At 51.9% G+C, this 19,007-nt stretch overlaps 1 protein-coding gene across 1 annotated transcript in view; it reads left to right on the top strand.

The window, feature by feature from the left end:
* Positions 1-19,007, top strand: part of DSCAM (DS cell adhesion molecule) — a gene marked incomplete at its 5' end in the record, with an annotated part of 429,780 nt that overhangs the window by 78,420 nt on the left and 332,353 nt on the right. Inside the window, one exon of the mRNA XM_084231592.1 lies at positions 1,256-1,402. Coding sequence (XP_084087718.1) covers positions 1,256-1,402 — 147 coding nt within the window. The remainder of the gene's footprint in view (positions 1-1,255; positions 1,403-19,007) is intronic.

Genomic DNA, 19,007 nt, shown 5'->3' with positions numbered 1-19,007 from the left:
GTCTGTGCTGGCCCAGCAAGGCCCCCAGGCCTGAAGCCCCCTCTGGGGCACTCCCCATCACACACAGCAGGAGCTCAGCAGCGCCCCTCTGGAGGGTGCACCTCTGCCTGCTGAGAGATCCCCATTGGAGACCCGTTCCTGGCTCTCTGTTCGTTAACTTCGTTGGAAATTAATTTTATGACCATTGTTTTGGATACAGATGTGTCTAGTAAATGACTAAACTGAAGCTGCCTGACAAGGCACTGAGAGAACAGGTTCTCTTGGTGGGTGTCTTAGAGAATCCCAGCCTTGCAGAATCCAGAACTCGGAGTTCTTCCCGCCCCAGCCCCTCCTCTTCAATGTGAGGAAAACAAAGCTCTGGAGAAGCAACTTCACGCCGGGACTCTCTGAGCTGAGTGGTGACGCTGCTGGGATTAGGCGTCTGGGTGTTTCCTCATCCCAGAGGCAGAGGCCTTGCCGACCCTGGCGGTGCTGTGGACCCTGGCTTCACACCCCCATCTGGCAGGCGCTGCTTGGGGGCTGTGCTCACACTGGTGTGGCATGAGTGACCGTCACAAGCGCCCAGGTCGTGACGCCAGAACTGCAGTCCCTGCTGTGTAGACAGGAGAGAACTTTCTTCCTGAGGCTGGGTTTAGACCCAGGCAGCTGGGTTTTCAGGGTGGGCACCGAACCATAGCACCCCCCGTCTCTGGCTCACACAGCTTGCTCAGAGAAGTCCCCTCTGAAGGCTGATGGGGTCACCTCCACTGGGGAGAGTTTGGGATGACTCTCCAAGCAGCCTCCTTCCTAAGCCGGGGGCAGAGTGATTGTCTCTGAACCGCTTTGCAGCTGACATGACAAAACTGACTGAGGAGTAATCTGAATCGTCAGCTCATTTTCAAGGATTCCCAGGAGAGGTTGACGTTCTCCATTTATATATATATGTACATGTGTGCGCATATGCATGTGTGTGTGTACAGATGAAAATGTGGATGTAGCGAGACATTCTTAGGTCTTCAAGGACGTGAGGGTGTCATGATAACGCCCCGGTGCAGATGCACTTGGTGAGCGACTGCCCACAGCGGTGCTCCAGAGGACAGCTATAGGTGGTCACTCATTGTCAGCGGAATGGACGTGGCTAGTGGACACGACCTGCAGGTTCTTACATTTCTTCCAGCGAAAACATCTGACCGATGACTGCGAGCCGCCGAGGTGCTGGGTGAGCTGTCCCGGGGTGACCCGACGCGGCCTCTCAGAGTCTGTCCTTGCCTTCCAGTTTTGCGGGAGCCCTATACAGTCCGTGTGGAGGACCAGAAAACCATGAGAGGCAATGTTGCAGTCTTCAAGTGCATTATCCCCTCCTCGGTGGAGGCGTACATCGCTGTCGTCTCGTGGGAGAAAGACACTGTCTCACTCATCTCAGGTAGGGCGCGGCCGGGCGCGGGGGCTCCCCTGCTGGGGTGCGCTGAGGCCCAGCGGGGTCTCCGTCTTCGTGTTGGTACCTTTAGGGCCGACCCTGCTGGCGGCTGCGCGGGGCCTGGCGTAGCCGGGTGCACGTGCCTCGGTTCACACCCTCCTCAGTGACGTGCTGATGGTGGAAACCGGCCCTGTGCACACGTGTGCGACAGTGTGCTCCTTCTGTGAGCTCATCTGGGTTATTTCTGCCCCTGAAAATAACGAAAGTGGGGTTCTGAAGCCTGCGGGAGCCCCCTGCAGTCCTTGTAGGGCTGATACTCTCTAATTAAAATCTGGAAAGGAGGTGCCCTGGTTTTGTGCTGTTTTGACCTTTTCAAACGTCTCAAGAGTTCTTTGGTGTCTCTGGCTTCTTCCTTGAAGATTCTCTTCCAAATCTCTATTCAGCTCTGACATGTATATATGTTTGTAGGTAAATACGCTTGGTTTGCTTTTGTATCTGGAAATAACACAGCTGAGCTTCAGCGTATGGAAAGCTGTGGTGGTTCTTTCCTGGAGGTTTGTAAGTTGCTTCTTACCCCACGCATCTGGGGGCCGGCGCGGTCAGTTTTCCTGTCCCACGTGTCTGCCCGGGGTGCCGGCTGCTGCTTGGAAAGGCCTGCTGGGCTTTGAATGAGGAACAGTGGCTTATGAATAATTGCTTTTCTTCACCTGTCTTTGTACATGTGTGTGCAAGTGTGCATACACACGTTTTGATGGAATTCTCAAATATCGCCACAATTTGGTCAGTGTATACCGGAAAGAAATTGGTATTAAACTCTCATGATGACAAAAAAATTCCTTTTTCCAATTTATTGGTTTACAAGATGGTAGAGGTTACTGGAAATAAGGATTATTAAACAGTCATTAAGCCATTTAAATATTCCAGTCAAAAATGAAATCTTTGGTTTTTCAAGTCCATCATAGTAAATTAGGGTATAATAGAAGATATTTTCAGCTTTTCCTAATATCATTTTTACAAAGAATTCCAAATCCATTGCACTTGGCTGAGCAATACATTTCTTGCTGTTATGTTGATTAATCATTGTAATTTGTTAACTTAAACTATTGAAGAAAGGCTAAGCTTAAGAACTGAAATACAATTATAATAATCAGATAGCGACTCACTGTAAACCTTTTTTTTTCAAAGATTTATTTATGCATATAAGAACTGGGGTACAGGCCAGAGGTGTGGCGGGTGAGAGGATTCACCAGAGAGGGAGTAGGGAGCAGAACAGGCAGACCGACTGAAACACACTGCTGAGGGAATCAGTGGGCGAGACAGGAGAGGTCTGTTGTGCCTCGTGGGTTGCTCTGCATCCTTGAACCTGTTTCTGGATGGTTTGGATGGAGAAGGAGAGCATTTTTCTGGTGGCCAGTTGTAGGGGCAGGATGGCCACTGAGCAGGTTTTCTATTGATTGGAATAGACCAGTAGTCCTGGAGCCCCTGGTAGCTTTCACAGGCTTCTATTGAGCTTTTACATGTAGTGCAGCAACCTGGTACATGGCAGGCAGCGGTGTGGGGTTGCAGGGGGGCGGGGCGCAGGGTCGGCTGGGGCAGGTGTGGGCAGGAGGCCTGCAGGCCCCCAAACCATTGCCAAGTCTTCACTCTGGGCTTCTCTGGCTTCTTCCTTCTCTCTCCTGCCTCTCCCTCCTGCCTCTGCCTCCTGCCTCTGCTTCTCTTGGCCAGTATGGCCAGTATCTCAATACTAAGCCATTGGCCCACAGAAGTAAACAGCACAACTTATAACAATGTAACAAACACAGGTACCCACCATCAGGCTGCAGTCCTTATGGTGGGAGGGCAGAAAAGCCTGAAAACCATTTACCCACAGCCAGTTTCCAGAGAGTGACCAGGCACAGTGAGGGCATGTGGGAGGCAGGGAGGCTCAGAGGAGCTGGGACCTCCCTCTGGGTGTCCAGGACTGAGTGATATGGAAACCCTGGGGTTTTGACTTTAGGGGACATCGTGCAGAAAACAGAGGTTCTTGTGACCCGGCGACTTACTCTGAGTCAGTGGTAACCCTGGTGGTACATGCATAGCCCATAGTCTGTTAAAAGTTCACTTACATCTACTTTGTAAATAAACACATAATCCCTGTTACTCCTGACTGCAGGTTTAAATCCAGTCATTGGACATAGCCATCAACCCCCTGTCCTGCCGGTAGTGAATGTGGTTGAGAAATTTGCTCCAGGAAACACACCTGCTCTGCACACATCCCTCCCCTTAGCTGCTGATTCTCCCTGTGGAGAAAAGCAATGAACCAAATCAGCCATGAACATAACCTAAATCTCTTAATGCAATAAGCAGGCATGGGGATCGAAGGCTGATATCAGTGGCTAAGAGAGCTGGCAGTAAGAGGCGTTCATGACCCATGTCATCACTCGGGATGTGAGGCAGGAGGCTGCCTGGCTGCAGATCTCCAGCCTCAAGTGTCCAGAGCGCTGCTGAGCAGTGAACTCTCTGCCCAGTGCGCAGAGGCCAGTGTACCTTGACACCAGAGTTTCAGAAAACAAAGAAACTTTATTGCAAATTAACTGGCAAGGAGACAAGAGATAAACTCAAATCTGCCTCCCAAGTTAAGAAAGAGAATGTAGCTATATAGGTTTTGGGGCCAGAGTTGAAAATAAAAGAGTTAAATTTTATTGACTAAGGAGTGGGGAGTTAAATGTGGACTTGGTTCAAGTTCACTGGCTAGTTACAGGGCAGATCCTACATGGAGAGAGATGCGGAGACTTTTCTTCAGCTAACTCCAGGCTTGGGTTTCTGTTGGGCTCCTCACCCATGGGTCACCCCTTCGTGGCACCTGTGTCTCAAGGTCAGTGACTTCCTGCTCAGGTCGAGTCGTCGTCAGATAAACTGTGTCTGTGAATGTAAGTCTCAGAGATAGAGTTAGATCTAAGCTTGTTTTTTCCTTTTGTGCTCTAGGGCCTGAGAACAATTTAACCACTGAACATTGGCTCTAAGAGCACCCTTTGGTGAGGCCACAGCAGTGAAGGTCAACTGCTTTTAATAGGAGGGCTTTGGGCTGATGCCAGGGATTTTGGCCGGGGCTCTTTGGAAATCTTGGCTAAGATAAATGGATGTTTGTTGTCATTTTAATGAAAAACGAAATAAAATAGGAAATGTTGTATTCCTAGGAAGTGAACCAAAATGGTTTCTTTGGCACATCTTATTGATTTCTGACCTTTATCTCTGTTGAGAGAATAGATGACAGGCTGTGTCTTGTAGTCCAGCGGGGTGAGGAGCCCCATCAGGTTCCTGGGGCTTGTTGTGAGCCATGGCGCTCCGTCGGCTGTGCTCACAGTTGCTTTCCTTACCTTGCTGCACCCTAGGCCACTCAAGCCAGGGGGAGGCTGGCCGGGACATAGACTTAGGGATGAAGCTGTGCCTCTCGGTCACGTGACCCACTGGGCCACCAATAGTAGAGCATTGTGAGCTCCTTGGTTTTGAACAATCTGTGGAAAGAGTACTCCAGTATCTCATCATGGACCGGACGTTTGTGTGGCTTCACATGTAATGTCCCAACCCTCAGTGGGATGGTCTCTGGGAGGAACTGAGGGTGTGATGGGGGCATGAGGGTGGGACCCCAAGAGGACACTAGTGTCTTTATAACATGAGATGCCAGAACACTCTGCCCCGTTGGAGGACACACCTGCCCCAGACAGGGATGCGGAGAGAGGATGGTCGTCACAGACAGGACCAGGCCTCACAGGCCATGCCGTGTTGGCAAGCTGCTCTTGGACTTCCAGCCTCCAGGACTGAAAAATAAATCCCTGTTGTTTAGGCCACACAGTCTGTGGTGTGTTTTAATGGCAGTCTGAACAAGCTGAGTGTAAAGATAGAGTCTCCCGGGACAGTGAAGCCTTCCAGGGCAGGTGCTGCTGTGTCTGCTGGTCTCCACACAGGCTCTTGGCCTGGGCCCCAGCAGGGCACACGTTACCCGCAGCTCTTTGACTCCAGCACCATGTGACTTACGAGTTCCTAAATATGGGGGGACCTATCTCAGGGCTCCTGGTGTCACCTGATGCCCTCACCACGCTGGAGCCAGACCTCTGCCTTCTTCCCTGGAGAAGATGAGCCAGGAAAGGCGCGCGTGGGGCATCCATCTGCCTTCCTAAAGCATCCTCAGCACCTCTCCTAAGCAAAGCGAGGGCCTTTGAAATGCCGGAATATTGATGTAGTCCCCCAAAATGTAGCACTCTGGAGACTGACGCGGAGACGTGCGGGCCCTGTCCTGCACGAGGGCATCAGCTTTGCAGCTGGGCTCTGCTCCGGGGTGGCCTGGCACGGCTCTCCCCACCGGCGGCCAGCGAGGAGGGAGCCCAGCCTTCTGCGTCTGTTTCCTCTGATAACATTCTGAGAAATCTCACTGGGGGTTCAGCTACATTAACATCAAAGATAGAGCCCAAGGGTAGCTGGATTTGGAAAATGGAGAAAGCAAACATTTTACTCTCCCACAAAACCCGCCTCCCTCCTAGCACTGGTCCAATTTTCTGTTCCCGTGTTTCCCATCCGAGCGCCTCTATTAGTGATGGCGCTGGGAGAATTTTGTCTCTTAGGATCAATGCGTTCAAATTCAAGGATCATTATCTTCTTCCCGGGTTTGGGGGGACGGGAACAATTTTCTGCCCACATTAAATATCAAAGGCGCAGGCCTCCACAGGAAGCCCTCGCTGGAGTTCCTGGAAGTCGGTTTGGGTCTGGTCAGCAGAGATAAGGCAGGTCTGGTCGCTAAGAAGCGCCCCTCTTCTGGCCCCCCCAGGGGGGGCTTCTGCTCTCAGGGCGCAGGGGGAGAGGACGGAGCGGGTGGGATGTGGGCTCTGGCAGGAAGGTGGCAAAATAAAAAGGCGACAGGAACACACACCCTTGTGGGATAGGATGTTGCAAATAAGACATCAGCGTAAAAATAATAACACGACAAAACACAACAAAGCAAAACCAGACTGTTATAAATGAGAGACATGCTGCAGCGGAGGAGGAGGGTGAGGGTCGGAGGGAGGAGGGAGGAGCACAGGGGGCCAAGGTGATGGCGCACGGGCGCCCTGGGGAAGGAAACGCTGTGGAGACGGCATCGGTGGGGGAAGCAAATATTGTTTAAAAATAAACAATGATGTAAAAAATAAATAAAAAAAAAGAAAAAAGAAAATGACAACAAATAAAAAAGAAAGTCTGTGCGTTTAGGTCGGGAGAAGCAACGCCGTCCTGGAGGTCAGCCCTGCTCGGGGAGGCTTTCTCTCGGCACCTCCAGCAACCCCCGTGGGCGCAGCTCAGCGAGATCTGGTCTCTTCTGACGGGAGGGGAGTGTCCCTCGGGTCCTGGGGGGCTTGTGTCAGTGTTTGCGTGACTCCACCCTGGGGCCCTTCCCCTCAGGCACTCGCCCAGCCCAGCTTCTTTGGGGAGCCTGCAGCAGCGCCAGAGGCGGGCGGACGCCCAATTCTGCCCGCAGGTGCACGCGGCAGCCCCGAGCTCAGCGTCCCATGATGTGAGACCTACAGTACCCCCAAATCTCATTTTTTTATTTTAAAAGAACCAGGGAGTTGCAGAATTAAAAAAGCATATCTTGAACATTCACTGAAAGTTTGCAGAGCCAAACAGAATCTATAAAGGACACATTTGTCTATCTGCCTGCCTGCCTGCCTGCCTGCCTGCGTGTCTCACATTTTGTCCACCTGAAGCCTCATTTCAAACACTGGGCATCATTCTTGACACGGGGGCCTGCGCGGGCTGGGATCGGGAAGATGGGGAGAGGGGATGCGCTCGCCGGGCTAGATGCGGGGGCAGTGAGGTCACTGAGAAATATATTCCACAGGAAAGCCCCCAGGGAAGGAGGGTGCTGGTCTCTCTTCTCTGAGCCATGAATTATAATTTTGCATTGAAGTCTATTGCTCATTAAAGTAGTTTTTACATGTTACTTCACTGTCACCAAAGTAATTAGAACCACGCTTGTTTACCAGTCGGGAGGAAATTCTGCAGGACGCTGAGAATGAAGGTCGCGTGAGCCGCGCACGCCTGGAATTCCAAAAATACCTCACTAATGAGACCCTGAAAGATCCCTAGGAAACAGAAAGTCCACTCAGCTGCGGCAGAAGGAAGACAAATGACCATTCGCAGAATTGGAAACTCGGAGATTGTAGCCCCAGACAAAAAGCAGGGTTTTGTTTCTGGGCGGCTAAGACAGGTGGACAGACGCCCGGCGCAGACACCGCAGCGGGACGTCAGAGCAGGCGGACAGGCGAGGGTGGCAGCAAATTTAGCCCGGACTGCCTCAGGGGTGTGTGTGCACGTGTTTATGTGTGAATATGTGCACATGTGAGTGCACGCAGATGGTTTTGTGTTCGTGTGTGTGTGCCCCTGTGCACATGCACATGTGAGACTATGTGCACACGTGTGTGCGTGTGTGCTCCCCTCTGTGTTTTACAGTATGAAGGGGCTGCACCATCAGCCCAAAACACCTGATTTCCTGCTGCACATACTGCCAGGAAAGTGTGACTTCTCAGTGTGTTGGCTCCATGTGGGTATCTGGGTGAATGAGGAATGAACCCCCTTTTTGGTCTCAGATTCCTGGTGAGGATAAAGATGATTTTTCTAGTTCCCCTCATAATAAAATGACAGGATATTAATTAATTAATCAACTAATTAATTCCACATTGACCGTTCCATTTCTCAAGCTTCCTACTGTCCAGCTCGCTCATTTTTCTTCTTATATTTCATCTCATTAGTCTTTCTTTTTTTTTAAAGATTTATTTATTTTTATATAAGAACCGGGGTACAGGCCAGATGCATGGGAGGGTAAGAGGATTCACCAGAGACAGAATGGGGAGCAGAACAGGTAGACTGCGGGGAGCAGCGGGGAGACAGGAGAGGTCTGCCCCTCCATGTGGGATTCTCACTGGCCAGCCGGGATCAAACCCGCGCTGCAGAGGCTGTGGACAGCTTCACAGTGTGGCGCTCAACCCACTGTGCCACCGGGGAGGCCCTCATGAGCCTTTCTTTAATGCAGGCATCAGGGTTGATTTCCAGGAGGTTCCTAGACTCGGCCCCAGGTTGACCCTGCTGTGGTGTCTTCTGTGGAAAGACATGGTGCTAGGTCAGCGTGGGGGGCAGGTGTGGAGAAGACTGGACGCCCCAGCCTCCTGCCCCACTTGTCTGGGGATGCACAGGACACACTTAATTCCCCAGTAGGGCACCTGACAACAGATAGGAAATGCTCTCTGCCAGCGAAATTCATGAGCGACTCAGTGCCCAGGGATCTGGGGGTGCTGGGCATGTGGGAACCCTCTATCTGGCTTGTACCAAATTTCCAGATTTCCAAAAGGAAAGCAGGCCTCCAGCATAAACCCAGTTTTTGTCCAGCATCAGCACCATGTGCCACCATTACTGCTAGGGTGGCGGGGCCCTCCTGAAACCCTGGCGCCCAGATACCAGCCGCGCCCTCCTTGCAGGCGGCCCTTTCTGAGAAGCGCTGTCCAGACCCGCAGCGCTGGCTTTTCTGTGAGAGCGAATCCAGAGACGGTGGCTGAGCGCCGGCTCTCAGTGAGTGCTGTCTGATGATGGATGATCGTCAGCGCTGACGCTGGGGCTGCGAGTGAACGGGACGGTCTGCGCTTGGAGGCCTTTCCTACCTCACATCTGAACATTCACAGCCCTAGGTCGATCCCCCCTCAAAGTTTCTGACATCCCCCATCACATCGGCCCAGATTCTCTCCTCACGCCACATAACGGCACATCGAATTCATCTTATCTTCAGCTTCGCCATCTCCGGCTAGCACTCCTGCCCCTGGGATGTTTGGTCCTTCCTAGAGGTAGAAGCAGAGGCTCAGTCAAGCCCATCATCCGTCATGGGACTCAAGTGCTTTTTCTGGTCTCTTGTTCATCTGTGGGATTTCATATCATAAAGTTGAGGAGAATAACAAAATAATAATAGGCAATAATACCTGCTAATATTGTCATGATCACAAGCTGAAATCTGGTGCCAGGAATCAAAACCTGCTCAGCCGCGTGCCACAGCCCGGGAAGGAAGGCGCCAGTCCCTGTGTTTGATTCAGAAGAAGTCAGCTGGAAATCAGGTCAGGCCCGAGATAGACATGGGTTGTGTGGAGTTCTTGGCGCTGCTTCCTCGGTGCTGGGCTAAGCCAAGTGGGGGAAGTTGCCTTGTGAGGTGGGTTGGTGGCAGGAGCTGCAGAAAACCAGCCAACAGGGTCACACGGGCTCTCATACCTGGGTGGCTTCACTCTGGGCAGATGGGGCAGGACAATAAAACTCCAGCCTCGAGACTCCTCCCTCCTTGGCGGCCCATCCCCATAGATCAGTCTGGGCGGGCACAGTCTCCATTGTCCTTCCTCTGACTGGCTGAGCACTGCTAGAGGCTGAGTGCGCTGGTCGTTCACCTGCAGGCCTGAGGCTATTCCCAGTGATCCCTTCTGTGACGAGGACGGTGGTTCCCAAGCTTTCCCCAGTGACCTCAAGCTCCCCATGGATCTCTCTAGTGTCCAGAAGACTGTCATGTTACTTCACTGAGTCTGAGACCAGCTCTCCCTGATGACCCCCGTGTTGCTGTGCGCCCTGTCCATCTCTGTCCTCTCTCCCTCCAGTCTCTGCTCAGCCCCCACCGGTCTGTCATGACACCCCCACTGCACTCCCCCACCCCGTGTTTCTAGACCTTGTTTGATCAGTTCACTCTGTTTCCTCTGTTGTCATTTCCTTAGTGACTTCTCATGCCACAGGTACTTAGGTTGCTCAGTTTTAAAGAACACTTCCCTTTGCCAGCCTCCACACTCTGCATTCATTCATTCATTCATTCATCCATCCATCCATCCATCCCCCCGCCCCCAGGAAACTCAGTAAAATAACAGTCCATACTCACTGCCATGTCTCAGCTCTGATTCAGGTTATGCCTGTTACATTCTAGTGAAATTTACCTTTGCTGTGCGGTAGAAGTCATCAAGGTCTTCCTTGTAGGGAACTTCATAAGCAAGTGCAGTGAGTAGGCAAATCCAGGCTGTTTTCGAAATCTCTCCTTGGGTCACGAGCTCTTCCAGGAGGGTTTCGGCCTCCTCCCACCTTTCATTTTGTCAAGTTTGCAGGAGGTTTGAGCTCAGAGGCCTGGTGCTGGGTCCCAGCTTCCCAACAGCCAACTGCCTCTCTGTAGATCTGGACATGGGGATGCTGGGAAGGTGCTCCATGAACCCCACACACCAGCTGGTGCTGGGTCCCAGCTTTGTGCTCCCACGCGGGGTCCAAAGGTGGCAGGATGACCCCGAAGTCACGTTCCAGACCCGCCACGGCCACACTGTGACCTTGAGCTGGTCATAAACTTTTTGCGCCTCAGTTCCCTCAGTCAAAATGTTACAGGGCAACCCCGCTCTAAAACGGGTTGCCCGACTATGGGTCCTCACCCATGTGCCTAAAAGGGACTCACGCCGCAGACACACACAGAAGGTTAACACAGGTTTATTTACAAGGGAAGGGAATGAGGAAATGAACAACTCAGGGAGAAAAGAGGGAGATAAATTCATAAATGCGTCCTACCCGTTCTACCGACCTGGAATCCCGAATGACCTGCGGGGACCAAACCTGCCTGGCCAAGAGCACGAGCCAAGTGCCCAAGACACCCCCACCATGGCTGGTTTATTTACAAACAGAGAACATGGCTGCTTATCTCCGCCCGTAGATCCTCGCAACCTCCCTTTGGGGATCCTGGGATTTGTAGTTCCCAGTGTCTGGATGGAGTGGGGGTGGCGTCCACAGAGCCTGTATGGAGTTTGTGCAGAACATCCTATCCCCCTAACAAAAGCAGTCCCAGCATCACAAGATTATAGAAGCGATGAGATGAGTTAAGACGAGCAGAGAGCGTGGGGCAGTGTTTGACACACATCTGTCAAGATTGTTGTCACCATCTTATCTTTTGTCCATGGAACATGTTCCTGCTTCAGCATCTGGGGGCTCAGGACCCCATAGCTTCAAGGCAATAAGAAATTGGGGGCCTCCCTATTTGAGTCTCATGTATTGCCACCATGGACTGAGTTTGATCCTGGCCAGGGAGCTACCCACAGGGCGCAGCAGAACTCTCCTGTCTCCCCGCTGCTCCCCTCAGCAGTGGATCTCAGTTAATCTGCCTGTTCTGCTCCCTGCTCTGTCTCTGGTGAATCCTCTCACCCCCCTGCACCTCTGGCCTGTACCCCAGTTCTTCTAATAAATAAATCTTAAAAATAAATAAATAAAACTCCACATAAATCTAAAAAAAAAAAAAGAAAAGAAAAGAAAATGCTTTAGTCACGCTTGTCAAAAAGGAAAGCGCCCGTGATCTGAGTCAGCAAGAGCTGCTGAGGGGAGCTGTGCTGAAGAGCAGGGGTGAGTGAGCCCAGAGCCTGCAGTTTTGATGCTAGGATGTGCTAGAGTGCCCCTGAGCACCACGTGTGCTGGGTGGGGTCAAGGGAAACATCTTTCCTTGCTCAGCGGAGGCTGGAGGATGCAGCGTGAGCACGGAGGTCTCACTATCACGGGTTGCTCAGAATTTGCGCCTCCAGAAACGGTTGCACCCACGGAGTGCCAGGAGGCAGCTGGCAGCTTCCCGACAGCCCCTCCCTGGCTCTTCTCAACAGCCCCACTTTACAGAGGAGAAAAAGGAGGCCCCATCCTAAGGGAGACAGGTGTTGCATTTTCAACATAATTTTCAATTTCCCAGTTAACAGAAGCTGTGGACTGAACAAGCAACTTGTAGCTGTCGTAACTGGGGAGTAAGAACTCGGTTAAGCAAGAAAAGCATTTTCAAATAGTCTAGGAGCAAGCTAGCCTTTACCGTCTGGATAGTGACATATTTAGGGCATTTCATTTTGGTGTGAGGACAAGATGCTTCATAATTTTTGAAAAAAACACTGCACAACTAAAGAGAAATCAAAATTGGTGAAACTGTCTAGGATCAAAATAATTTTCTAATTTCAATTTTGTTTAAAAATTTCCCTTCCCATGGACCTTAAGTGTAACATTCTGATAGCTGCACGTAGTAGGTGCTTAATAAATATTTATGCAACGAATTTTAAAGGAGCACTTCCCAGCAAAATAGTTTCCTTTCAAATTGTTCTTCATGCTTTAAGAAGAGCTTTTATTGCTCTATTTTTCCTCCTACTCCAAGAACAGTTTCACGTCCCCCGTCCTCCTGACCAGGGCGTCCAGTGGAGGTGGACAGTCAGGCAAAGCTGATTCCACAGCTGATGTTCACTAATGGTGCTGCGCCTTGGGGACAGGCGCTCCACACCCCCAGTCCTTTTTGTCCGAAAGTGCAAGCGGTCTCCTTTTATTTTCATGACAAAGTTTATTTTTGTATCCTTCTTACAATTTCTGTTGTGGCGGTTGTTGAACTGCAGCACTGATAATGGGTTGGTGGCAGGAGAATGCAGCCCCTCCCATGTGTGGAGCTTGGAGGCAGTTGGCATTTCCTACACAGAGGGCACCACCCACCCCTGCTCCTGAGACTTGCTTTTGCCTGTCTAGAGGACCCCCCTCGCACACGTGCGTGCACCCACATATCCAGTAAACACAGAGTCAACTCTCTTTACACGGCTTTGTGGGGTGCACCTGTGTCAAGTGGGGATCAGTGTGCTCCATCAGTCGATGACGCTGCATTGAAAATTGCAGTTTCGAGGTGGAAGAGGATAGGACCCTGGCAGGGCATATGGGGTCCCCCACGCGTGCCAGGGGAGGACGAGGAGGCTGCCAGAAAGTCTTGCATCTGTCACAGATCTTGGGCTGCAAAGACTTCATGTGGCTGGTGAGACCCAAACCTGGGAAGGCGGTGCAGCTGCCTGGCACTCGTGATCTCAACCCCTTCCTCGCTGTCACTGATGACACTCAGGCCCTGTGAGTGTGCAGACAGCGTGCTTGGCAAAGTTGCCATTTTCAGGATAGATTGTTTGGAGAGAGCAGAGGTGAGAGAGCAGCACGGGCTGGAGCTTGCTCCAAGGCACACTGTGCTCCCTAAGTGAAGGAGTCGTCAAGCCAACAGATGCGTTTTTTTTTTTTTTTTTTAAGATTTATTTATTTATGCATACAAGAGCTGGGGTACAGGCCAGAGGAGTGTGGGGGTGGAGGGGTGAGAGGATTCACCAGAGACAGAGCGGGGAGCAGAACAGGCAGATTGACTGAAATACACTGCTGAGGGGAGCAGCGGGGAGTCAGGAGAGGTCTGCTGTGCCATGTGGGTAGCTCCCTGGCCGGGGATCGAACTCGTGTGGGATCGAACTCGTGTGGGATCGAACTCGTGCTGCAGAGGCTGCGGACAGCTTCATAGATTGCATCTTAACCCCTTGCGCCACCAGGGAGGCCCCGCCAGCGGATGCATTTTACTGCTTATTTAAAGTTCGTTGAAAACTGCACTTCTCACAATGAGTCATTTAACATAGACTTAAAATTCTGAGTTTCTGAGGGCTTATCTCAACATCAGATATTTCAAATGCATTTTGACACAAACAATGCATATCTATGAATGTTTCCCTGCAGTTTCTGGGAAAAGAAATATAGATATAAAATCCTAGATCCATGTATCCTTAAATCAATATTTCTTTGCCTTCTTCCTGGGCCAGGACAAGCTGAGCAGGTAGTAAGGCTGTAGAACTGTGGGTCCCCACAAAGACACAGGCGCACCCGCGCCTGCAGGAGTTGCAGGCTTTGCCTTCCCGCCCCCCATCACCCCGGCCAGCCCGTCCACTCGGTGCGGTGGCCGTGCCGGCTGGTGTCCACGTCCTCTCTGAGCTCAGCTGCTGTGGAAACCTCAGCCTCACCCTTGAGGGATCTCTGATTTGTCCTTGTTGCCTTTGCCCCTTTGTCATGCAGATGCTTCCCTGCTTTTGTGCTCCTTGCATTGTCCCCGCATCTTTCACTACCATTGTTCTTGTCCCGGGAAAAGTGAGGGGTTTTTAGAAAAAGCCTTCATCAAGTCATTTCCAAACTACAGATGATGCTAGGAAAGAAAGGCCAGACTGAGCTGGCCCCCTCCCTAATTAGATGGTGAAATTTTTAGTTCTTGGCATTGTGATCTGTTTGAATTGAAACCCTATTATTGAAAAAGCCAAAGAAACTTGAAATTGAGCAGGGCCAGTTCCCAAAAGGGAATGCAGCCAGGCTCCGGGGCCCCTGGCAGCCCGGCCCACGCCATCTGGCCGCGGCGCTCCGGGCGACCCCGCTCCCCAGCGTGTGGTCGGTTCCCTGCACAGTTATTCTGGGGCTCGGGGTCTTTAAAATCTCGCCCGTCTTTCAGGTTCTTACCGTGAGCTGTTGACAAAAGTCCGTCTCGGCCCGGCAGGTCCTGTTTAAGGACCACGGGAACCTTCCGGGCCTTGCTCACTTCGCACTGTCTTGCTTCTGTCCATTGATGCGCCTCTCGGCCCCAGTTATTCCCTCCGCTGCTCAGGGCTGCCCTTCCCGCTGCCACTGGGTGAGGACAGTGTTTGGCCCAGCCTTGTCCTTCCTGCCAACTCCAGGCAAGAAGCCCTGGCTCCCCACTGCTGGCCCTGCCCCCAGATTCTGCAGCCGGGTTTCCCGGAAACTGGAGTCAGTTTTGGACCTGAGCGATGTGAGGTCTCACGACTGATCCCCCGCCTCCTTGTGACCCTCAACTCCTGGATCCAGGTTCATTTTCCTCAATCTCTTGTTCTGTGCTCACTGGGTCTGAGTCTGGATGCGAGATGAACACATCGTGGGTCCTGTCGTCCTTGATTAATATGACCAACCTATTTCTTTTACGTCCTTCATCTCATATTGAGATTTTTAAATAGAAATCCTCTATTTCTTTTTAAGTGAGTTGCATAATTATTGCCTTTTAAAGAAAGATGATGAAACTGGAAAATTAATTTCATGTATTTGAAATAGTTACTGGACCCTTAGCCATGATCATAGCAACTCGTATATTTTACAGCTGTTGGCTGTATGTGGGGAAAATACTCTTGTTGTTGCTCCTAGGTCAAATCCAGGATCTAAGATGAAGCTACTTTTTACTAATAGTTGCTGTTGATGTCTAGATTTTTCTCTCTAGCCCATGAAGGGCTGCTCAGGAACAGAAGAGGAAGGCTGTGGGCCTGGGACTTGGGCTCTCTGTCTGGGGGAGTCAGTTAATTACAACATGAATGGGAAGCATTGCATTTGCAACAAAAATAATGATATAAAATATATATAAATATAAATAAAATAGAAAAAAAGAAAACTGCGTTTGTAGCAGCAGGAGTGTCGGGGGGTGAAAACCAGCACCGACCTAAGACTGTGGATTGGACTATCACATGGTGCCACGTCCAGGTCCCCAGCAGGGTCCTCTGTCTGTGAGTGACTGTCCCCACGACCGGAACTTCCAGGGGGTGGAAAAGGAGCCATTTCCGATGTGCTTTCTCCTCTCATCTAAATCTGGCTCACGAGCCTTCTTCCTCAAGTCTTTTTTTAAAGGAATGTGGTGGGACAGTAGCTGTAAACTAGGGGCCGCTCTTGGGACTCAGCCACAGTGGGGGGCTGCTGAGAGGGGGGGCCCTTGCAGGGAAGGGAAGAGGGACCAGAAGAGGCTAACAGGCCTGCTGCGTTCTCCCCACGCCTGCTCCTCTCCAACGGGCACGGTTCGTTCCCCCCTCCTCTCTGGCCTGCTGACCTGCTGTGTCGCCAGGTTCCTGCGGACCAGATCCATCTGAGGGTGGGCAGGGTGCTGCTGTGGGAGTCCCCAGGGTCCGGAGCAGATATTTCACGCCGTGTCCTCACCTGCCGTCACTGAGCACGGGGCGCTGTTAACACGCCGTCCTGTGCCGGCCTTGAAGCCAGCTCCACCTAACATGACCCGAAGTAGCTGGAAGGATTTGCTTTAGTCACGACGTTGTGCTGTGTTTGTGCAGGCGCGCGTGGCGGGATGGTGCCGGGCCTGCCCTGCTTGCACTAGGACGCATTAACCAGTAGTCGTAAATGACACCCTCGTGCTGAGATGGACCTCACGAGGTGGGGCCGGGGGCGGCTGCCGCCAGCTGACCCCACGCTGAAGTGGGTGATGGACACTGCAGCGTCGCTAAACTCATTTAGTGTTTGCTTTGCATGTTCTGCAATGAAAAGTGGAGAGCACACACCTGTTTGGTGAATTGTGCCCCTTTTTATTTGAACCCTCGGGGTACACGGCCGAACACCACCTGCTGGCACATCATCAAGCCGGGAAGCAGCGGGTCAGGAATGTCACGTCTGAAGAAGGCAGGACACGTGGAGCGCAGCCTCGCTTTCCTGCTGGTCAGGAGCGCTGCAATCCCGGGGCCAGCCTGGAACCAGGAGGGAAAAGGTCTTCCACAGCCAGCGCTGCTTCTCTGAGCCCGGAGTCTTCCTTCTTGTTACTCAAGCGGCATATTTGACCCCAGCCTTTCTCCAGCCGAGGCCTTGGGCCAGTTAAGGGAATGGGAAGAGCATTCTGGGCTCAAAAAGCATTAGGAAAGATGTCAATTAAACAGCTGCAATGTGGCTCTGCACAAGGGCGCCATGCGCCACCCCTGAGTTATCCCAGCAGCTGGTGCTTTTATTTATCTTCCAGGATGCTCCCTGCTCTTCCTTAGAACACAATTTGCTCTGGAACTCGGCCACTAAAGCTGATCCTGGCCATAGAGCGGTGTCCCGTTTGGCCTCAGGTTCAACGGTGGAAGGCGAATCACAGCCCAGATGTTTTCATAGGACCAAGCCGCACTTGTGCGCAGAATGAATGTGAACATTCCAATTTTCTAGACTCTAGAATATCCATGTCTCCTGTTTGATTGGGTGCTAATTCTAGTTTGTGCTGTTCTGGGCATATTTTGTTCCTTAATGTAAAACAGGACGCCTCACAGCCAACCCCAGGTGTCCGGGCGTGGAGTGGGGGCTGGGGTACGTCTACCCTGAGACAGAGCAGGAGCAAAGCTGCCCCAGGTGGGCTGCAAGCCCCACCCCCACCCGGAGGGCTCAGCGCTGGGCAGGACCACATGGGCTCCTGGGTCCATCCAGGGCTTTGGGTGCTTCTGCGGGACACCTGCTGGCATCTGGCTTGGCGGCTGGCAGAGAACGCAGCCAAAGGGGAGCGAGTGAATGTTTGGGTGTTGCATGAGGAGCTGTGGGACACGGCAGAGTCTAGACCAAGCAATAACGGGACAGACAAGTGGACAGGCTTGGGGACGGCCTGGCGGTGCTGGCCGGCAGCTTGATCTGGGCGAGGGAGGATGTCATCAGCTGAGTATAAGGAATTCAGCGGCTGGTGGGACCACATTCAGGTGGAGAAACTTAGTTCTATTGATCGGAAACTCAGTGTCTTTAAGAGCAGGCAGTGCCCTGAGGGGCTGTTTGTTGTTGGGGCCAGCAGGGACGTACTGGTTGGCCACGAAGCTCACCAGGAACAACTTTCTGGAACACCTTGGCATTGCTCGATGCTCCTGCTGTCTCCTTTTTTCCGTGCGAGCGTGGGTTCTCGCCTCCTCTCACCTCAGCTCTGACCTCATCACTGCCCCATGAATTGACGTCATGTTAATTGGGAGGACGAAAGGGCCTGCTCAGGCCTCCTCTGAAAACTGGGGAGATGCAGCTGGTATTGCTTGGTGGTCACTCCTCACAGTTTGGTCCCGGGCCCCCTGTTTAGTGACACCTCCCCCTTCTGCCTGAACGTGGTGTGTTCAAAGGTCTCTTACCTGGTCCTGGCCTGTTGGTTCAGTCTCCGTAAAGTTCTGTGACTCATCTTTGAAGTTCAGACTCTTTTCATGTTCAGCCCCTTGTCTTCCCCTTTCTTAATCTTGCTTAGCGTTTGGAGACTCCAGGCTAGTCTCTTAGATTTCTTTTATTTAAAAGAAATGATTGTGGGCCTCCCTGGTGGAGCAAGGGGTTAAGACGCAAGTTGTGAAGCTGTCTGCAGCCTCTGCAGCATGAGTTCGACCCCCAGCCAGGGAGCTACCCACAGGGCGCAGCAGACTTCTCCTGACTTGCCAGCTGCGCCCCTCAGCAGTGGATTTCTGTGGATCCACCTGTTCTTCTCCCCACTCTGTCTCTAGTGGGTCCTCTCACCCCCACACCCCGCACCACTGGCCTGACCCCAGTTCTTCTACGCAAAAATACATACATCTTAAGAAGATTGTCACCTCTTGCTTGGCTTGTGCAATGTCTAGTCTCTGGGTCATTTTCTTTGCCGAGTCCCATTTCTTCCCGAGTGTCCTTCAGTATGACAGCAAGGAGCTTTCTTCTGGACCTTGCTGAGGGGTGGCCGAGAGTGGTGGCCCAATCACACAGGCAGCCCTGAGTGTTTCCAGAGCCCCTAAAATTGGAATTCTGGTGGTGTCCAATGCTCAGCCCTTTTCATATTTTTTTCTAGTTACTTTCATTTTCATGAAATGCCGAGACAGGGAACTGAACCAGTCCCAGGGGTGTCCTCGGGGTGAGCCGAGCTCAGAGAGGCCCTGCCCACCCCCCTTCTCCAGGAATGTGTCCGTCCTCAGACTTAAATGCACCATCTTCCAGATAACACGTGAACTGATGATGTTTAAAAAGTGCACACTATACACCATGGAATATTACTCAGCCATCAAAAAAGATAAACTCATGCAATTTGCAGCAACAT

Source organism: Talpa europaea, assembly GCF_964194135.1.
Source record: "Talpa europaea genome assembly, chromosome: 4".
In the NCBI taxonomy this organism is placed as follows: domain Eukaryota; kingdom Metazoa; phylum Chordata; class Mammalia; order Eulipotyphla; family Talpidae; genus Talpa; species Talpa europaea.
Note: the sequence above shows the minus strand (reverse complement) of the source record. Positions and strands in the feature narration are given on the sequence as shown.